This window comes from Centruroides sculpturatus, unplaced genomic scaffold, assembly GCF_000671375.1.
Source record: "Centruroides sculpturatus isolate CEXI.00-Female unplaced genomic scaffold, Cexi_2.0 scaffold4, whole genome shotgun sequence".
NCBI classification, from domain to species: domain Eukaryota; kingdom Metazoa; phylum Arthropoda; class Arachnida; order Scorpiones; family Buthidae; genus Centruroides; species Centruroides sculpturatus.
The window spans coordinates 1,211,020-1,233,394 of record NW_019384444.1 but is presented as its reverse complement, the minus strand read 5'-3'; the positions used below and the strand labels follow the sequence as shown (position 1 = coordinate 1,233,394).

The 22,375-nt window shown below is 29.4% G+C and overlaps 3 protein-coding genes across 3 annotated transcripts in view; all 3 read left to right on the top strand.

Annotated features, from left to right (window-relative positions):
• The first annotated feature begins 403 nt into the window (after nucleotides 1–403).
• On the top strand, nucleotides 404–17,145 carry LOC111620257. Its single transcript, XM_023362152.1, is given in 17 exon segments — nucleotides 404–966; nucleotides 1,055–1,193; nucleotides 1,298–1,585; nucleotides 1,789–2,020; nucleotides 7,630–7,745; nucleotides 7,823–7,982; nucleotides 8,063–8,096; nucleotides 8,182–8,332; nucleotides 8,669–9,586; nucleotides 10,252–10,313; nucleotides 11,359–11,578; nucleotides 12,248–12,358; nucleotides 12,444–12,514; nucleotides 12,593–12,713; nucleotides 12,784–12,948; nucleotides 13,058–13,151; nucleotides 13,224–17,145. Coding segments are annotated over 14 exon segments (5,541 nt in total). The 5' UTR covers nucleotides 404–966; nucleotides 1,055–1,193; nucleotides 1,298–1,585; nucleotides 1,789–1,941; the 3' UTR covers nucleotides 16,463–17,145.
• Nucleotides 17,146–17,675: 530 nt separating this feature from the next.
• LOC111620255 (inverted formin-2-like) lies at nucleotides 17,676–20,806 on the top strand. The gene is made up of 3 exons (XM_023362151.1): nucleotides 17,676–17,693; nucleotides 19,072–19,989; nucleotides 20,655–20,806. Exons 1-3 carry the CDS (start codon nucleotides 17,676–17,678, stop codon nucleotides 20,718–20,720), a joined length of 1,002 nt encoding a protein of 333 aa, XP_023217919.1. The 3' UTR covers nucleotides 20,721–20,806.
• A 1,380-nt stretch (nucleotides 20,807–22,186) lies between these two features.
• LOC111620298 overlaps nucleotides 22,187–22,375 on the top strand; it is a 32,998-nt gene continuing 32,809 nt past the window's right edge. The window contains exon 1 of the mRNA XM_023362202.1: nucleotides 22,187–22,343. Within this exon, the coding sequence (XP_023217970.1) occupies nucleotides 22,307–22,343 (37 nt within the window). The 5' untranslated portion in view covers nucleotides 22,187–22,306. The remainder of the gene's footprint in view (nucleotides 22,344–22,375) is intronic.

Sequence of the window (22,375 nt, the reverse complement as noted above, 5' to 3'; positions counted from 1 at the left end):
CCAATATATAGGCCTATATAAATTCTATAAATAAGAAATGTTAATCTGTATGCATATATTATTTTAAAAATTTAGATTTAAGAAATCCCAATTAATGCGTCCGTTAGAAACAAAGAAAAAATTCAGTTGCAAACAATCAGTTATCACTTTCAATTTGTCCAATAAACGCCATAATTACAAACTATTCGCTATCGTCTACTACACGTGTATGTGTACGTCACGACCACGTGATATTACACGATGCTCAGTCAACCGCAAACTTAGTAGAAAAGAGTTTGTAAAACGCGTACCGTAAAACTTAATTGGGTTTGTTGATATATTAAGATTTAAAAGAAAGAAAAAAGAAGCAGATTAAATTTATAGAGAGAAAAGAATATATTTAAACGTAAGTAAAACTAATTTTATATTACTTTTTTTATTATTTTTACCACTCTGTGTGTTGGCCTACTTTCAAGGACGAACTGACTTATTGCACAGGTGATATCATATCCCAACACCTGTTCATCTTTATGCTCGTCAAATGCTCATTGCTCATATTTTTCCACATTTTATTCATTCCATCAAATACGAAAACTTGTAAAAAATCTCAGGAAACAAATCCAATCTTGAAACGACGAATGATGAGCTCTGTCAGAATGAGACAGGTGCACAGGTGGTTCCAGCACCTTTAAACACCGTGAAACAGGTGAAAATCACTACTTAGAAAGCACCTGCACAACCAGTTCGTTTTTCGTTTCCGCAGTATCCACAGCGAATCTCCAGAAAGTTAAAAAGAAATTTCATTGTAAAAATAATTTCAATGAAAAATCATCTATGTAGTAAAATAGATTAGTTAGAAAATCAAAGTTAGATCATTTTCTTTAAGTACAAGTATATCGCCCGCAGCGAGAAGAAGATCTGACAGAAGTTTAAATGAATGACGTCACAAGGTTGACGGGGAATTTTGAAGATTTTGCATAATTCTTAGTAAGAATTTACATATATTTCTTTTTATCGGTTATCTGATTAAGTTTGAATTATTATTAAAGCAAATTTAAGTATATTTTTATTACAGGTTGATCCAAGAAAAACTTATTTGTCATTTTATAATTAAGCATATGTCATTCCGTTGTAGTTTTCCCTTTCGATCCCGTTTAACAGTATTATTTGCAGGTTTAAAACAGTTTAAAACAACGAAAAACAAGAGCTGCGATGTTAGAAATTATCTCTTAAAATTATTAATAAATTTAGAGTAAGAAATTATAAACTGTTTTAAAACGTTAATCATAGTCGCATTTTGTTATTTTTTTTTAATTAGCACGAAGATCGATTATGGCTGCAATAAAAAACAGGACGACGTATCACTTTTAATTTCGTCCGCATTTTGGTTGATGGGGAGTTTCCTTTCTTCCTCACCCAGACCCTTTGGTTAGAATATATTGCCAGGAAGTTGACACGTTCCAAAGGATGATTCACAAAATTAATGTCAACTTGGGTGGTACTTAGAGAAGAGAGCGAAACTCAAGATACAAAAGGATAAATAAAAAAAAAAAGACTGTGGAAGAATTAACCATTAATCAGTCATATGAACTTTTGCCATTAATCAGTTAAGTGAACTCAGCAATCATTTAAACGACTATTTGATCGCGACAAATTGTATATTGTAAATATTGACTCATTGGCTAATGTTGAAATTATAAAAATAACCGTATCATAAATTTAAAAATATTATTTATTTATTTATAGCAACGTTTATTAACTTTTTCTGAATTTATTTATTTCTTTTTAATTTAAACATGTTGTCGACAGGATTGAAACCAAGTTGAATATGAAGAGTTTTGATATAAAACTACATACAAGATTATCATCGAAAAATAAGAAGCAGGATCAATACATCAATTACTCCAGAATAAAATGCGTATTTCCATTATGATCTTATGTTTTTAACGAAATGATCTTTGGATGATAAAGAACATGGATCCGCATATTGACTTGGAATATATTGTTGATAATAAAGATTACACGCAAAAGTTGGCTAGTGGTAAGTATATTAGTTTATATTTTTTGCACAATTTTCATAGTTAAATAAATTTAACCGCGAAAGGATGTAAAAATGAATTTCCTCTAGCCTTTAACGGTAATTTTGCTTTTGTTGAGCGTGTAATTTACAGCCATCTTATAATTTATTTTAATGTCGAAATTTATATATTTGTTCAGAATTATTTAATCCATCCTTATTACTAGATTCAATTATCTAAAAATTTAATTAAAACTAATAATTGTTGTTAAAATAATTGTTATAAAATTTTAGATTTTTATATTTAAAATTTATGATTTATGGATAAAGGAAGTAAAATGTTACGTCAGAGAGAAAAGGCGGTATATGCTTAAGTTTAATTCTTTAAAAAAATTTACTGTTTTCGCATCAAAGAAAACAAAAGAATTTTTTTTGTGTTAAATCTGACAGATTTCCAACCCGTTGCAAACATCTTCATCGCTTCCACAAAATAGAAGGATAATTACAGTTCCAACTCCTATCTGACCCTGATTTCTAACTGCGTTTTATTGCATAAGCGTTTCCCTTAATAGGTTGCATATAAATGCGCCACCCATATGACAACGCATTCTAACACTCCATGAAAATGTCTCATTTTGCAAAAGCTTAATTGCTGATATCCCTTTCAACGCTACAGCTTCAATTACACGGTATTTAACAGAATGCTATTCTTTAATAAAGAACATTTTTCTTATTTTTTTATCGTTTAAAATTCGAAAATTTCAGATGAGTCATCTTAAAAATATTCCAAATAATTTTTTACTTAGAAATTATTTAATATTTATATAACTTTTATATAACTTGTTTCTTGATTAAACACCCTAGATGCAGTATGCTAAACGAATAAGGACAGCTTTTCGTCATGAGTTTTCTTAGTAAATTATTTCGAAACAACTCTTGAGCAATGGAAGACAAGGCACAGACGACATTTAGTCCATCAAAAACTAGTTTTTATCCAATACCGAAGATATTTTATTATTGATTTAAAAATTATCTAAAAGTTTCTGCTTTAACTACAGAGATTAAATTCTTGTACAGTACACGAACAGAATATCAGCATCCAATTCTACAGACTTAAATTCTTATCTGTCATTCGCGTATCCGAAATTACGCCCGAGATTTCTCGGAATTCCTTAATATCTACAGTAACTTCGATCCGATGGAATTCCTGAACGCTTGATAGTTGAAACATAAATTCCAGAATGTAATTAGATAAAGAACTTTAAAATTAAATTTGATGGTTTGCTATACAGCTCAATAATTTAGCCGCCGAGTTAGGAGAGAACAAATTGAGAAACGGCCCATAATAGGAGAAAAGTAGCGGATACCATTTACATGTATTGTCTCGGGATAACCTACATATCCTTTATACAACGGGGACAATTTCACTCCCTAACGCTCCGTCACCCTGGCGCCTCTGTTGGCACACTGACCATCACCCAGTAACGTGACCCAAATATGATCCCAGGTTTAGCTATTGGTGACCAATATCGAACATTTGTTAATGTTTAATGTGTTTCGCGATTTGAAATAAAATTCTATAATGCGAATTGAGTTCTTGTATCAGAAATTTATTATATATGGCTGTTTTATATAGTTAAATCGTAATTGAAATCAATTTTTTCCCCAGATTGGTGTTAAAATACGTGAAATATAACTTTCATATTTTAGATATTTCTTCTAATACCCTTCTATTTGGAATTTTTTCGTAGTCGTTAGCTTTAAAATTTCAAGAAACTTTTAATTTTAATATTTTTAGGAAGTAAATCGATAGTAAAATTAATTAATATAACAAATTCTTTCTATGATAATAAATATAAAAGCCTATTTCAAAGAAAAGTTTTATTCGTAGTAACAAAATTATTTCCATAAATTTCTTATTCAAAAATATATTTCTTCGTTTCGGATATGTCAAACCCGTTTTTTATAATCCAGAAATAAAAACTTAAATGTCTGTTGATTGAAAGCATTACAGTGTGGTATAATAAGGCGTATTAAATTATATTTTATTATATATTAACTGTGACATTTTATATAGGGATTATAAATTATATATTTACTTAAATTTATTATTTATAAGATATAATTTACACTTAAGTCGTGTAATAAAATGAAAGAGAAACTAACTTAAATTTAGCATGACATAAAAACAAATGAATTTTTCAACGATAGTAATTTGCTATTAAACATTGAAATTATAATTCTATTACCAACAAATAAGTTAATAAACTTCTAAAATACAAAGTTTTATTATTTATTTATCAATATTCGTTTATGATGCTATTTTTATATTATTTTAACTGTCATATCAAATACTATTATTAAACAATTTATGTTAAAAATGATTAAAAATATTATATAATAATTCTTAATTTCGAATATGCCGAACAGTTTCTGTGTATACAATCTAACGTAGGCTAGAAAAATATATAATTGTTATATATATAATCTAAACAGGGCTAAGCCAGTTGCGATAACAGTTTGTCTATGCTGTATATAGTAATCGAATGTCTCCCGCAAGTAGTACTTTTACCTCAATTTATTAGCAGTTATTTACTTTCTAAGCACGCAAACTGATGTTTATGCAAAAGTTAAAAAGCTCAAGACAGTAGCCATATTCGGCAATGGGGGAGTTGTCAATCTGGTCACGTGAAAAGGAAAGGACGAGTGAAGGTTGCGAAATTTCGAATATCGATAAAAAATCAATTAAAAATACTTTAATAGATTATTTATTATAAAACGAAATTAATAATTGACTGAATACTGTATAATCAAATATTTATATGTAATTAATTTATGATAAATAGATAAGGGTATAATTCTATTGAATAGTATATAAAAAGGTAATTTTTTCTATCATTTAGATGAGGTATTTTGTGATATAATAATAACAGATTGCCATCATAAAAATAGTAAAAGTCGGAATATATATAATAATTTTTCATAAAGATGCCATTGACCTTCGTTTTGCCATCCTCGGGGCGTCCGTCACAAGGTAGTCAGTAGGTGTCACTTGTCGATGATAAATCATAAACATTACTACCCACTATTTCCAATGTGTCTAGCTTTACTAAACTGTTACTCATGTGCAGATATAACTTTTCAAGATAATTTTTTACTGAATTTCTACGTAATTTTCATAATGGGTCGCTTAAGCGGAAACACGTTACGGGGAGCCAATCAAAATGCATATATATCGTTTTTAATGAATAAAAAATTACAGGATGATGAGATATGACATAGTAGAAAGGAATGCTGGAAAGATACGGAATGCCTATTATGTTATTATGTTATTAAAAATACTCTATTATGTTATTAAAAAATTTTTGATATAATCAATTTCATCTTTAGATAAGATATGCTCTTTAATGAGAGCAGCACAGGGTTTATTAATGATGACTCTTATCAAAAATTCTTTTATGTTTGCTCTTTCTTTAATAATTTGTTCAAGATTTACGTTAAAATTATTCTAGATATATGTATTTTTTTAAAAGAAATTATCTAAACAATGCTAAAAAAGAGCTAGCGTAGGCGATCATTTTTGATCCTGAGAGTCACTTGAAACAAGAGATGGCTTTAAAAACTTATTTATGTAGGCCTACAATGAAAATACAAAGTTTAAAGTTGAAGATTACTTTCTCTAAATAAAAGTTTATGTTATGGATGCTAAATTTGTAAACAATATAAAGGAAAATTGTTATATTCCTTATTTTGTTTCATAATTTTCAAAACAAAATAAATAAAATATATAATTAACTTCTATCTCACGGAAAGGTCGTCCTGGCTTCCTTAATATTTAAAAATTCAATTTGAATGATTATTGGTAGGTGATAGGTTAATAGGAGAATTTCAGAATACATGAAATTTTAATTGATTTTATTACTTTTATTTTTGAATTATGGATTTAGGCCAAACTAATCCATAAACTATTTTGAAAATATTTAATAATATTTTATTTCATTTGATTTTAGATTTTTATTTTATGTTTTTTCCATTTAGGACCCATCCGCATTTTTCGTGCATTAATATAGTAGGGTAATTAAATTGATGGACATTATATTTATGAAAACATATAAAAAATCATTAAATATTGATCCTGGTGTTTAATGTTTAAAATAAAAAAAAAGAAATTAGAGAAACAGATACTATACTTCGTTTTTATAAATAAAACTAATTAAGATGTATTTCTTAAATTACAATAATACTGTATTTAAATATTATTATAACAAATAACCTAAACTCAGTAGTAAAGTTATTAAAATTCAATAACGAATATTTCGTAATATTCTCTAACATAAATTTTCAACCTATTCATAAATTATTTCGGCATCTCTATTGGTTCAAAAATCTGAAATTAATTCGCCAAGCTTATCATAATTACGATAAAAATAAATGATTTTAACATTTTCGACCTAATTGATTGCTTGAAAATCGTCGTTAAGCGAGCTGTTGTAAGAGGCTGTGTTATAACTTTTACTTTAAATAAAATTAAAATAACATAACGATTGTTTTATTTTTGGTAATGGCTACGAAATGTGTTAAACAAGCAAATAAAACAATAATTCTTATCATTGGAATAATTTTTGATATTTAACTAGAGTAGAGAAACAGTATTTATCAAAATTTCAGTGTTGTAAATATAGTAGGCCAGAGAAATTATTCATTATTATTAAAGCATCCAAATAAAGCCTTTGAATTAAATTTACAAAAAGTTACATAGAAGACTCTGGTAATTTATTAAACGATTATAACTGTCAAGTTCTCATTTCGTTTTAACTTGTTTATTATACAGATGATCCCATACGAATTAATTAAAAGAAAAAAAATAATGGTCAATATCCGTTTAGTTTAAAGGATAAATTAAGACAGCATCGCATTTATAAAATTTGAAAAAAAATATCAAATGTCAGAAAAATAAATTCTGGGAAATGTTTAAAATTCTATGTAAGAATTTGCAAGTTCGTGAATGTTTCATTAAATAGGAAGAGCCCGTTTTATGTTTTGACGTCATCCGATCACGTGCTTACTTTCTCGTCATCTAAACAAACTGCATTCTCTGTCCCTATGAATCACACATGGTCAACAGATGGTGCGGGTCAGGGTCGAACGTCGTCTGGGAAAGTCATCCCTACGACCTCCTCACAAAGTTATCTTTCAGTTCGCTTTTTCTCATTTTGGCGGCTTCTTTTTAAAAATGACAGCTGATCATTGACCGGATAGTTTTATGGTAAGATTATTCGTTATTTTTAATAGTTATTGAACTTTGGCATCAGGAAATTAAGTAAGTTATAATATTGTAATAGAACATTTCTTTTCATTCCATGCAGAAAATTATAGACAGTAAGTATCTATAGCGTTTTCTATCAATATCACAATTTTTGTTACTCAATTTAAAATATAACAGCTGAATTTACTAATGTGGCTGATTAAAATAAGGGGGAGAAAAAGCAATATTCTTTCAAAAATAAAATATTGCACGATTTTAGTTGGGTGATAATATATACAAACGTGAACAGTTTATTTCGGTTATAGCTGTTTAAAAATGTAAATAATATCTAATTATTTTTGTAATTTAATATTTATTATGTTTATAGCGTTAGATACAAATAAAACAAAAGTCAAGAAGCAGATTTTCGAGTTATTGTCGGCGCTAAGTGTTTATAATTCTGATGGCTTCCAAAGAGTTTTAGAAACTTTAGAACATTATAAGGTAAATTGTTTAATTTTATATCGAGAGTTGATATTTTAAATTAATTTTTAAACTATTTTAAACTTTTTTTCTTTTAGAACAATAAAAATCAAAGGTATAGGTTCAAATTTTTAGTGGACGAATTAAGAGAAGCTAAAGATGCAGATTATCAAACGGCTCTCATGGCACTCGTTAATTGCATCATCATCTCTTCGTCGGCGCTCAAAGACCGAATCAAATACAGAAATGAATTTATTGGTCAATAATTTAATAAGAAAATTTGAATATTCTGATAAATAGATTAAAACAATTTTAAATTTATTTGTTACTTTTTATAGGTCTTAAAATTTTGGATGTCATCCGACAACTGAGGTAAGAACACGATTTAACACTATTTAAAAAATGTATTTAAATATTTTTTCTCGTTTCAAACTTAAAAAGATACGTCTTTTGCTAGGAAAGAATGTCCTGACAACTCTGATTCTGATTTAACGGTGCAATTGGATGTATTTGATGAGCAAAGATACACTGACGAAGGTCAAATTACCGGTCCTGATGGGGTGGATTTGAACAGCCATTTAGACGTATTTTATGCCATATTAAGACAGGTTAACCTTTTATTTTATATTTCACATATATTTACAAAGACTTGATAACAATCATAATTTTTAAAAGACTTACATTGCATGGAACAAAAACTTAGGTTGTTAATGGCGAGGCAGGAATTTAAAACTTCATTAGAATTTCAAATATACTGTATAATCAATTTGCTAAATTAATTAAACCCAATCGTATATCTGTAGATTATGTCTTATCTAGATTATTTATGATAATCAGAATTGATTTAAGCTATTAAAAAATGCATTGATAATTGTGCTAATTAAGTAACTAAAAAATTATGAATTATAAAATTTCGATATATTTAAATAAAATTTATTTACTAGGTGGCAGAAACTCCTCAAGAAATACCATTTCTTAATATTCTTCAGCATTTATTACGGGTTGATTATTCACTTCCCATATCAGATATTATATGGGACACTGCAGAGACTTTGGTTCATCGAGCAACTTTATTGGAAAGTAAAGAAGATTCGGAGAAGTTATTGCGTTCACCGAACTCTTATCACAGTCTTAATAAGTTGAGAATAACTGAAATTAAATGTCAATGTTCGTGCCATAGGAATGAAGATTCTGAAGGAAGAACGCGAAGACGAACACCGATTCAACTTAATTTTGGAGATGGAACTAGAACTCCCGGTATATTATCGCCAACAGGTTCTGTCAGTCAAATCGATTTCGCTTCACCTAGATCGAATGTTACCTCACCGCCACCGCCGCCGCCACCTCCCCCTCCTCCTATTGCTCCTATTGTTTCGACTTCTGTTCCCCCGCCACCACCACCTTTACCGCCATCTCTGACATCTTTTTCTCCGCCACCACCGCCACCACCGCCGCCACCACCTCCTCCGCCTCTTCCAAATGGATGCGGTCCTCCTCCCCCTCCTCCACCTCCTCCGCCACCACTTTTTGGTAGCACTCCTCCTCCTCCACGTTCTTTATCTTCTAGCCCTCAACCTTCCGAAATGGACATTAAACTCCCTCAACAGGAAACTCCAAAACCGAAAAGTAAAATGAAAACTCTTAATTGGAATAAAATTCCCGCTCACAAAATTGTTGGAAAGAATAACCTATGGTCAATCGTCGCTAAAACTCACAATGGTAGTCCAAACGATCTAGATTTTGTTACAATGGAAGGGTTATTTTGCCAACAGAGCAATATGGTTAACGGTCAAGCTTCTCCCCAATTAAGGAAAAGAGAAACGGGAGATTACGTCGATCGAAAGAAAAGAGAATCGCTAGAAGTAAGCAATTAAAAATTTTCAAAATTTTCAGCAAATTACAAAACAATTTAAATAATTTAATAATTTATGAGTTTTTCAAACATTTAATAAACCGATTCTTTTTCCAAAACGAATTTGATCCGAGTAACAAATTCAAAAGTTACAAAACAGAAATGTATTGAAAAAAATTATAATTTCATTTTGTATTAAATTATTTACGAGTCTGCAAAAAATCTTGCCATATTTTTTCATTAAAAACTGATTAGCAAATTTATCTAATAACGATTTCTATATTAATCTATTCGAAAAACTAATTTTTTTCTTCCTACTTGGCTTGATATTTTTGAAAATTAGGATCGTGTTGAATACGATAAATATAAAAGCCTAATTTAATAAAAAGAACTGCAATGAAAATTTCTTAATCTTTTGTATGTAGTAAATAAGTTTTACATATATTATACATAGATAACACTAGGCTTATTGTCCTATAGATAATACTTGATATATTAAACTATATGTTAAACGTTTAATTTGAAAATTTGAAAGATAAAATCTTGACTCTGGCCTTAGAAAACTAAATATTTATTTTCATTGAAGTGTATATTTTTGCATGATGAATATATTTTTTTAAATCATAATTAAGATGTTTACGTAACGAATATTTTTTCATTGTATTGTGTTTTCAGATAACGTTACTGGATGGAAAAAGAAGTTTAAATGTAAACATATTTCTTAAACAATTCAGAAGGTAAATATTCATTAAAGTCTTGATTAAAATATTTATGATAACCTTTGCTCGCATACATCTTAGCAACATTTCACTTTCGTGCTCACGATGACATCAAAGACAGGTGTTTCTTTTTGTTTTTTGGGATAATGTTCATTTCGGGAGACTAATGTCAGATGAAAAATTAAGTTATTATTATTTAATTTGAATTTTATTTTTGTTTTCAATTATAATCTTTTTAGAATGAAATACTTAAGTATCTACATAATAAAAATCGGGTCGCTAAGACAAAAGTAGTTTTGGGTCGATGATTCATATAAGTTACAATGCAGTGGGCTATATGTTTACTATTTAATTACATCTAAGTAAATTATATCTTAGTTTTGTTGTTTTGCATTAAAACAAATCATTTTTAGGTCAGATTAAACATGATATAAAATTTAAACCATGATGGTTCACGATGTTTGTGATTCGAATTAGAAATGATTAATATTATGCATATTTTATAACACTTACTATATTTAAAAATTATAATTTATTTAATTTAATTTAATTTAATTAATTAAACATTTTTATTTCTTGTTATAGTCATCATAAATCTGATTAAAATGTCTTAAAACTATGGAATACTTAATTTTAATTTATTTATAAGTTAATAAATAAATTCTTATCAAATTTTAGTTAAGCTTATGTTATGTTCTCGAAACTTTAAATAAAAACTGAATAAACTTTTTGAATAATTGATTTTTATTAATTAGTAATATGGTTATTAAGATGATAACCATGCAACTAAGTAATAAGAAATGAATTAAATCCAAAAAACCAAAGTGTCATTAAATTTCAAGTACTGAGCACTAAAAAATTTTTATTTTTATGCTTTTCTGTATTAATTTATATCTAAACTGAATACACAATATAAATAGATAATTTATGAATTCTGTAGATAAAATAAATTATCACAGTTAATATTTCTCTCATACACATCCGTACGAATTTAATTTATATTATTATTATTTTTTTTTTTAATATTTGAAATCTTTTTAAATTTTAAATTTATTTTTTAAAGCACAAACGAAGAAATTATTTCTATTTTAAAAGAAGGAAGACACTCTGATATTGGTGCCGAACGATTAAGAGGTTTACTTAAAATACAACCAGAATCAGATGAAGTAATTTTTATAATTTATATATTATTATTATTTTATAAAGTCTGTCTATCTATTACTAAAGGCTTGTTGCTGCAACCAATACTCTCTCTCCTCTTCATCCCTTTTAAATTCATAACAATCTCAAAACTCCATTGAAGCATTAACTTCTAGGTACTNAAGGAAGACACTCTGATATTGGTGCCGAACGATTAAGAGGTTTACTTAAAATACAACCAGAATCAGATGAAGTAATTTTTATAATTTATATATTATTATTATTTTATAAAGTCTGTCTATCTATTACTAAAGGCTTGTTGCTGCAACCAATACTCTCTCTCCTCTTCATCCCTTTTAAATTCATAACAATCTCAAAACTCCATTGAAGCATTAACTTCTAGGTACTTTTTCCTTGATCTTCCTCTTCCTTTCTTTCCAAGAATTTTGCCTTTAAGGATAGTTTTTAGGAAAAAGTAAAAAATTAGTTTACTAAAAAGTATCTTAAAAACTATTTTATGAAGTAAAATAATATATTATTATATCATACAAAAGAAACTCCATTAGCCGGAGATCGATCTTGGTTTTCAAGATCTTTACATAAAAATAATTTATAGATTACGTAGAAATAATCGATGTTAATTCATTTGTTTTTGCTTGTTCATTTTCTTTAGTTGTATTAATTATAATTTTGTTGTAAAAAATAAAAAATGAAAATGAAATATTGTAAATGAAAAATCCGTGATTTTTCGATTATTTGAGCACACTCCTCTCCATCATCACACTGGTTAATGGAATTTCTATTGTATTCACTAGGGAGGATATGCGGGTAATGCAGCGGGTTTTAAGACTATGTCGCTTTTAAAAGTGACTGATATTAGAGCTAATAAACCTGGAATGAATCTTGTTCATTATGTTGCAGTGGTGCGTAAAAAATTAGGCATATTTTCATAATTCCAAATAAATTATTCATCACTCTAATTTAAAGATTTTTTCCTCTCTAATCAAGGAAGCTGAAAAGAAAAATACAGAACTGTTAAAATTTACCGATGAACTGGTCAATTTAGAAGAAGCAGCGAAGTAATCAAATTGATAAATTTAAATTAATTTTTATATTTAATGAAAGTCTAGTATTTCAAACAATAATATTTTATCTAGATTATCAATCGATAATTTGAAATCTGAAGTTTCTAGTCTAAGTCAAAGAGTGTCCAAAATTTCACAACAAGTTGCTTCGGCGGAAGATGAAATTAAAGAGCAAATGGAAGATTTTTTAAAGGTTATTTAGAAATCAATAGTTATAAAGATAATTTATTTTATCATTTTTAATTTATCATTTTTGTTTCCAGCGTGCAGAATGTGATGTCTCTTTGATTAATAAGGACATCGAGAATTTAAATATTATACGTAAGGATTTAGCAGACTTTTTATGCGAAGATTTTGAAACATTTAAACTAGAAGAGTGCTTTAAAGTATTTCAAAGTTTCTGCCAAAAGTTTAAAACAGCCGTACAAGTAAGTAGCTTATAGAGTATGCATTATTGTTTATAAATATTTTTTAATGAAAATTATTTTATAGCTTATTTTATTTAAAAAAAAAAATATATATATATAATTTATTAAGGAAAATGAAAGAAGGAAACAACAAGAAAAAAGAGCCGAAGAACGAAGAAGACAGAAGGAAGAACAAGCAAATATGAAACGTCGAAGTTATGCAGGTAATTTAAAATGTTAATTAACTTAATATTTAAACATTTCAAACTCTGAAATACTCTAATTTGTAATTTTAGGTACAGAAATTCGCGGTGTTTCTAACACCGATACAGATTCGATTATGGACATGTTATTAGGTGATATAAGAACTGGATTCCCTCAACGATTCAGCGATGGTTATAAAGGCAGAAAAAATAGAAATACAGATTATGCTCGTCTGAATAGTCAAACTGGAAGTCTAACTTCAGAAGATGAATATCTCAGTTCGCCGAAAATGCTTAGAAGAAGAATCGGATCTATGGGTTCGATTCCTGCTAACACTGAAACTCCAGATAGTATTTCGGATTCTCCTGACGTCACTCCTAACGGAACAATGAGAAGACGCAGAAGTAGATTATCCTCAGAAGAGCAAGAGGATTGTTTGATGGATTTCCTTCGCCAAGGTTCCGAGTTAGAAGCTAGAGACAGAAGATCATGGGGAAGTTATGATGGAGGATCATTAGACAGATCATGGTTAAGGCGATCTGGAAGAAGACGAAGACAAGATCTTTTGTCTGCGGATCTTAACGATAGAGAGCGTCCTGCTTCTCCAATTTCTCCTATGATGGATAAATGCATAGAATTGCCAGAAACAGAACCCGTAAAACCTAAGCAGTGGAAAAGGAAAATAGAGGATTGGCTCAGAGAAAACGAAAAAGAACAGGAGAAAGAGAAAAAATTAAGTGAAAGATTGAATTTAGAAAGAAAGAAAAGACACGAATTAGATCTTTTAGAAAATCGTTTAGGAAATATCGAAAAAGATGAAATTTGGAAAGATACAGGTCTTGCAACTCTTCACGAATCAAAAGCAGATAATGAAGGACAGAAATTAGATAACACAATTATTTGTCCAGATATAATAACATCGGAAATTGTTGAAACTCCTCAAACAAAAGATAAATCCAAGTGGAGAAAGAGTAATCTTAACGTCTCTGATGAAATGGAATCATTAGATAATAAGACAATAAATCAAAATTCTGATAATAATAGTAATAATAATAATAAGAGTTCAAGATTCTATGTCAGACGTTCATCAATAGATCCAATTAATCCAGAAAATAAACGTTTATTTAATGAAGATTGTAAAATAAACGGAATGTTTCACAATCAAAACGAAAAAATTGAAAATGTCGATAATATTACACTGGAATCAAAAATAACAACCAATGACTTAAGATGTCCACAAACGAGCAACTCTCAGATTGAGGAAAAGGAAATACCTATTCCTCCTATGAGAAATTCGAAAGCATATCAAAGTCTTCGAGAACCGAATTGGAAATTAAGAGAAAGAAAAGAAGAATTAAAATTACAGGATCAGCTTGACACGAAAGATTGCGAGAAAAAGAACGACAATTTGAAAGATCTAGTAAAATCTGATTCATGTTTAGATGAAAATTCGGAAGGAAATTTTAATAGATTTTCTCTGATGAGGAGGACTACAAGACGCCCACGACATAAAGATTTAGATATGCATAAAGATATAGATAATGAAATTATTAAAAAAGATATTCAAAATTCAAAATCGAAAACGGAATCTAAAAAATCTGACTCTGAACTTGATTATATTGAAGGTGCTATTCAACATATTAATATAGCTAGTCAAGAAATTAAAGAACTCGATAAAGTAGAAGAAAAAGAAACTTTGGCAGAAAAAGAAAATAGGAAGAGACCAAGCACATTAAAATCGAAATTAGTTAAACGACTCCATTCCTTGACAGAAAATCTAAAACCCTCAGGGAAAGAATGTGAATCTCAAAACAATAATAGTGAGAACGCTGATATCGAAAATATTTTAACCAATTCCAATATAAATCATTTTAAAAATTCAATTGATAATATTGCACACGAAAAAGTATTCCGTTCAACTTTAGTAATGACTCCAACATCGCCTATGTCAGAAAACAAAACACTATTTTCTACTTCAAACAATGGTAAAAATCCAGATTCTGTAAATAATACAAAATCTTCCAAAGAATTATCCAATGAGAAAAATGAATTTCATTTTAACGAAGCAAAAAAACACATCATAAATGTAGATAAGCCCGTTTTGCAGAGTCCTTCCAAAGTAGTCACTAGTCATATTGTTCCACTCAAATCGCGGACTTCAGATGAACCAGAAAAAGATGAAGGTTTTGAAGAAACCCAGTCGCAACTCAGTGAAACTCTTTCTCAAGCTACTTCTAGTTGTGCTTACGACACAGATTTAGTAGATTCTCCTAAAAGTTTTAGAATAAAGAAAGAAGAATGCTCAGTAAATTTACCTAATACTCAACAAACTGAACAAAAGACGTGTACAGTAGAAAATGCAGAAAAATCAAAAGAAGAGAGTAAAGTAGTTAAAAGTTCACCACAAAAACCATCAAAAATACCTCAGAGACCTTCTACATTAGGAATCCCTGTCCTCAACAGATCTTTAAGTATATCTGACAGATCTAAATATAACGGAAGAACAATTAGTCCTGGAAAGACTACAAGCCCAGAAAGAACAATGAAACGGTCAAGATCTGTAATGGATAGATCCTATTCAACTATTGGAAATTACACGAGACGGCAAAAGCCCCAAAGAACACTATCACACGATTCCCAGAATTCTATTTGTGATTCAGAAAAAGGTTCCAGATCAAGTCTTCGGAGTTCTAGAAGTAGTATTTGTAGCGATACCACAAAGTCCAAGAATGGAATTATTAAAGAAAAGGATTTTTCGAGAAAAATCGCTAATTACACAAATGGAGTAAGAGGATTGACACGTAATCTCAGGAAAAAAGGCCAAGAAATTTATGATTCCACTCAATCTGTTCCATCAACCCCACTAGAAGAAACTAGATTCATATCTAAGTTAGAGAGATCAAGAAGAACGAATTCTAATCATTCTGTAAATAGATACAGTCCTGCGGGATCCAGGTCTCCAAGCAGCAGATCTTTATCTCGAAGATCCAGTGATGGTTCTACGGATACGAAACGAAGTGGAATAAGATATTCATCTACTTCCACTAGAAATGGGATATCGGGCATATCTAGAAGAAAACCTCATTTGATCCAAAAGTCTAGCAATGTTGTTAATGGTAAAAATCTGAATAAAACTCCATCGCCTTCCAGTTCGCCCAACAGAAAAATTGATTCGAAAAGTTGTAATTTTATGAGAGCCACATCTGCTTCTGCTGCAAAAATTTCTTCTGGAAAATCACAAGAATTTTCAATTTCTAATCAAAGATTGAGGACTAAACCTGTGCTTGGAACAAAAACGAGGTCTCCAAGTAGTAAAATTCCAATTAAATAACACTGTTTGAATTATATTTCTATAATGTGACTCTACAACAAGCATTAAAAACAATTCTATAAAATGGGGGGATTATTAATATTCATATTTTATATAAAATCTAATACGGATTATTACTAATAAAGTACAACTTACTACTAAGATACTCAGACCAAAATAACAATCATTATAACGTTCATATTTTTAAACATATTTTAACCAATAAAGATAACATAAATTATATTTTGTAAGAATTTAATTAAAATGTAAAAAAATTAAATCTGCATCATGTAATTTAATGTACATAATCTCTATTATTTTTCTCAACAACGAGAGGACGTAGATTTTTCACAAACTTTTATAGCCACTTCTTCCATATTCTAAAATTGAAATTCTTTAAAATTATAATTTGTGTATTATCACCACCATTCGATATTTAAGTTTATTTATTTCAATCTACTTAATTTTCAAATGACATCTTAAAAATTTTCGTGATATTTATATTTAAATAATAGACTACTTAAAAATTGTTCTTTACTCCAAAAATTAATAAGTTTGATCATATATAATGCTCTTCCAACCATGACAATTGTATAAATAATTGTTAAAGTAATTTTTATAATACACTTTTTATATAGATTTTGTGATACTATATAATTTTGTACAGAAAATTTACTAACATGTATCAATTTAATACAAATAAATATACTTAAACTTGTTACATTTGTTTACTTATTTTTAAATCTATATTGTAATTTTAGTCCTTAAAAATTAACTTGATACCTAACTTCCGTTTTATGCTATATTATTCATAAGAAATACAATAAAAATTATTTTAATGTTCATAAAGAGGTCAACAATGGTTAATAAGCGACTTTTTACAGTTAAATTTGGATTATCGATGATCATGCCACATAAACACAGAAGCTGATTTGATGGTAAAATCCTAACGTCAATACAAAATTGTAGACTAACACTTTTAAGACTTAATTAGTTCCTGAAAAATGTCATAAAGCGAACCCTCGTTACTTTTCAAAAAACAACGTTAAAAATTAGGATAAAAATTCTGAAAGTACAGTTATAACTCTGTAATGTCATGCAAAAAATCCATCAACGAGTTGCTTAACTTTCCCGGCAACGTTTAAAACTATATGTAACGCCATTTGTTATGATAAAAACTTTTTATATTTTTAATTATTATAAAGTGGCAAAAAACTTAATTTTAGGGATAAGGATGTGGTTTAAAAAAATTGTAAATGCTAATAACGAGTAAAATCGTCATTAAGTCCGATCCTACTCGAGACATGATCTCCCTTTATCTCCCCATTCCCGTCGATCTTTCACCACCAAAATTTAATAGCATCAATCCTCTAATACACAAACCTCTCTGCAAAATTTCAGAAATTTTTGACAAAAAAGAAAGATTATTAAGTTTCAAAATAGGTAAACAAAATCGTGCTCCCCTCACACACTAATATCCATACATACAGAACCTCCTCCATATTTTTCCGCATTTCTCGAAGTTTCGAGGTCCCTTAAGTCCCAAAATGTAAAAATCTTGGAGGAAGGATCATTTTTTCAACCATCACTATACTTTCCCTGTGTTATATATAAAAGCTAGCGAAGTAAAAATTCCGTGTGAATACATGAAAATTTGTATGCAAAAATTTCGTGACAGAACTTGTTTATTTATGACAAGTCGGACAAAGTCAGACAAGGAAAGTCCTCCCGGAAGGCATTCTATCTCCCTTCGCGTATCTTCCGGCCGTCTTCTATAAGGCCAGCTCTTTCGTCGCCTTGCGATCTATCTCCTGTCTCTCTTCTCTTCGGAGTAAAAGCGAATATCAATACACTCCTCTATAAATAAAGGAAAGAAAGAAAGACAAAGAGGAGGGGAGAGGTTGAGCTTCAATGGACGTCCGTTTTATTTCATTAAATTTTACACAGTTTACATATTTTATTATTCATAAAGTGATAAAGATTTTAAGGGAAGGTTGAGTTTTGTTGGACGTCCGAAGAGGTGAGGAGAGGTTACGGAATCTTGGGCAAACTGGGACAATGGGAAAGGAGTAAAAACTTAAAGAAAAATGCGAATGTAATTTATGGACAATTCTTAATAAAAAAATTGATAGTACTCGTAGAGTAAGGATCTACTGCACTGCTCCACAAAAGGAAATAATTCTTGTTACATTAATAAAAAGTTATTGAAATAAACGAATGACGGATTGCAATTAATTTTTAATGGGTTAATTTTAAAAACTTTGAAACAAAACACCAAAAAGATAAAGCTACATATAGTATCAAAGAGAGAAGTTAAAGAGTAAAGAGAAAATTGTTTACGCAACGTTTATCGCATGGAATCCAAATTCACATCCTTTGAATAACGTACCATACCGAATGTTCTGTTATAATTACTTAAAAATGCATTTTTTTANATATACTGTATAATCAATTTGCTAAATTAATTAAACCCAATCGTATATCTGTAGATTATGTCTTATCTAGATTATTTATGATAATCAGAATTGATTTAAGCTATTAAAAAATGCATTGATAATTGTGCTAATTAAGTAACTAAAAAATTATGAATTATAAAATTTCGATATATTTAAATAAAATTTATTTACTAGGTGGCAGAAACTCCTCAAGAAATACCATTTCTTAATATTCTTCAGCATTTATTACGGGTTGATTATTCACTTCCCATATCAGATATTATATGGGACACTGCAGAGACTTTGGTTCATCGAGCAACTTTATTGGAAAGTAAAGAAGATTCGGAGAAGTTATTGCGTTCACCGAACTCTTATCACAGTCTTAATAAGTTGAGAATAACTGAAATTAAATGTCAATGTTCGTGCCATAGGAATGAAGATTCTGAAGGAAGAACGCGAAGACGAACACCGATTCAACTTAATTTTGGAGATGGAACTAGAACTCCCGGTATATTATCGCCAACAGGTTCTGTCAGTCAAATCGATTTCGCTTCACCTAGATCGAATGTTACCTCACCGCCACCGCCGCCGCCACCTCCCCCTCCTCCTATTGCTCCTATTGTTTCGACTTCTGTTCCCCCGCCACCACCACCTTTACCGCCATCTCTGACATCTTTTTCTCCGCCACCACCGCCACCACCGCCGCCACCACCTCCTCCGCCTCTTCCAAATGGATGCGGTCCTCCTCCCCCTCCTCCACCTCCTCCGCCACCACTTTTTGGTAGCACTCCTCCTCCTCCACGTTCTTTATCTTCTAGCCCTCAACCTTCCGAAATGGACATTAAACTCCCTCAACAGGAAACTCCAAAACCGAAAAGTAAAATGAAAACTCTTAATTGGAATAAAATTCCCGCTCACAAAATTGTTGGAAAGAATAACCTATGGTCAATCGTCGCTAAAACTCACAATGGTAGTCCAAACGATCTAGATTTTGTTACAATGGAAGGGTTATTTTGCCAACAGAGCAATATGGTTAACGGTCAAGCTTCTCCCCAATTAAGGAAAAGAGAAACGGGAGATTACGTCGATCGAAAGAAAAGAGAATCGCTAGAAGTAAGCAATTAAAAATTTTCAAAATTTTCAGCAAATTACAAAACAATTTAAATAATTTAATAATTTATGAGTTTTTCAAACATTTAATAAACCGATTCTTTTTCCAAAACGAATTTGATCCGAGTAACAAATTCAAAAGTTACAAAACAGAAATGTATTGAAAAAAATTATAATTTCATTTTGTATTAAATTATTTACGAGTCTGCAAAAAATCTTGCCATATTTTTTCATTAAAAACTGATTAGCAAATTTATCTAATAACGATTTCTATATTAATCTATTCGAAAAACTAATTTTTTTCTTCCTACTTGGCTTGATATTTTTGAAAATTAGGATCGTGTTGAATACGATAAATATAAAAGCCTAATTTAATAAAAAGAACTGCAATGAAAATTTCTTAATCTTTTGTATGTAGTAAATAAGTTTTACATATATTATACATAGATAACACTAGGCTTATTGTCCTATAGATAATACTTGATATATTAAACTATATGTTAAACGTTTAATTTGAAAATTTGAAAGATAAAATCTTGACTCTGGCCTTAGAAAACTAAATATTTATTTTCATTGAAGTGTATATTTTTGCATGATGAATATATTTTTTTAAATCATAATTAAGATGTTTACGTAACGAATATTTTTTCATTGTATTGTGTTTTCAGATAACGTTACTGGATGGAAAAAGAAGTTTAAATGTAAACATATTTCTTAAACAATTCAGAAGGTAAATATTCATTAAAGTCTTGATTAAAATATTTATGATAACCTTTGCTCGCATACATCTTAGCAACATTTCACTTTCGTGCTCACGATGACATCAAAGACAGGTGTTTCTTTTTGTTTTTTGGGATAATGTTCATTTCGGGAGACTAATGTCAGATGAAAAATTAAGTTATTATTATTTAATTTGAATTTTATTTTTGTTTTCAATTATAATCTTTTTAGAATGAAATACTTAAGTATCTACATAATAAAAATCGGGTCGCTAAGACAAAAGTAGTTTTGGGTCGATGATTCATATAAGTTACAATGCAGTGGGCTATATGTTTACTATTTAATTACATCTAAGTAAATTATATCTTAGTTTTGTTGTTTTGCATTAAAACAAATCATTTTTAGGTCAGATTAAACATGATATAAAATTTAAACCATGATGGTTCACGATGTTTGTGATTCGAATTAGAAATGATTAATATTATGCATATAATACCCTTCTATTTGGAATTTTTTCGTAGTCGTTAGCTTTAAAATTTCAAGAAACTTTTAATTTTAATATTTTTAGGAAGTAAATCGATAGTAAAATTNTGTAAAAATGAGCAATTATTTATTGTGACATCGTCAAAATGCCGGGCTGCAATTTTTAATCATATTTTAAAATAATTTTTTAATTTATAATATATGCTCTCCACTTCAAATTAGTAGTGTTTTGTCCCCTGTACATCATACTTTTCCTTTAGCAATCTAATTGTGCCGGTCATCTATCTAACTCCTTTAAAAATTCCTGATTCGACCAGGGATACAATCCAGGTGAACAACTTCCAAGAACTATTCGCGGGAGGTCTATCCCGGATATATCGAGCCTCTTTCCTCATCACCACCGTGCCGCTCCCATTGCGAGCCTGGCAAATCCACGATAGATAATGAAAAAAAGACCTTCTTATTATTCACAGAACGGAAAGAGACAAAAATGAAAAATAAAGTTCAACCTTTAATTTTAAAAAAATGTTTTACAAGATTAATCTACAGTTTTTCCAATTTAAATTAATTTTATTGCCAATGGGCTTCTAGGCGGTGCGTGAGTCAATGATATCTGAAGCGAAAAACGATTTTTGTCGCCCACAAGCATTTTTATTTGAATTAGAGCTTCATTGATAAAGTCTTCAAAAAATAAATAAATTTCGAAGACGAATAGGTTTTTCAAGTTTATCAAATGCAGATTAATTTTGGATAGTCATTTAGTACAAGTTAAGCAGCAAATAATATTCTAATTTCTGAGTTATCAATCATTTGAGTAAATACTTTAGGAGACAAGAAGCTAGTCCTCTAAAATAAAATAATTCATAAAAATTAAAATCAATTATTCACATGTGTGTAAATTTGGCTAATTATTCAATAGTTATATAATTAATAATTATTTTTCAAAATATTTGAAGAAAATAAAAAGCTGGCAACATTTAATTTATAACAACTCGTCTGCTGTTATAACGCATGCTCCGTACCAATTAGTCAAGAACTAGGCGGCAGTATTTGAGTTCGTCTGTGTAATATAGTCTGGAAATTTCATAAGTGCTAATTTTTGAAGTTTTTAAAGAAAATGGCTCAGAAAAGGAAACGTTTTTCTCAAATATTTCGTAAGTATTTGGCTTTGAATTCAAAATTTTAG

Coding starts and splice junctions, on each gene's coding strand:
- LOC111620255 (XM_023362151.1), top strand. Junction 19,990..20,654: donor AGAAAAGAGAATCGCTAGAA/GTAAGCAATTAA, acceptor TTGTGTTTTCAG/ATAACGTTACTGGATGGAAA.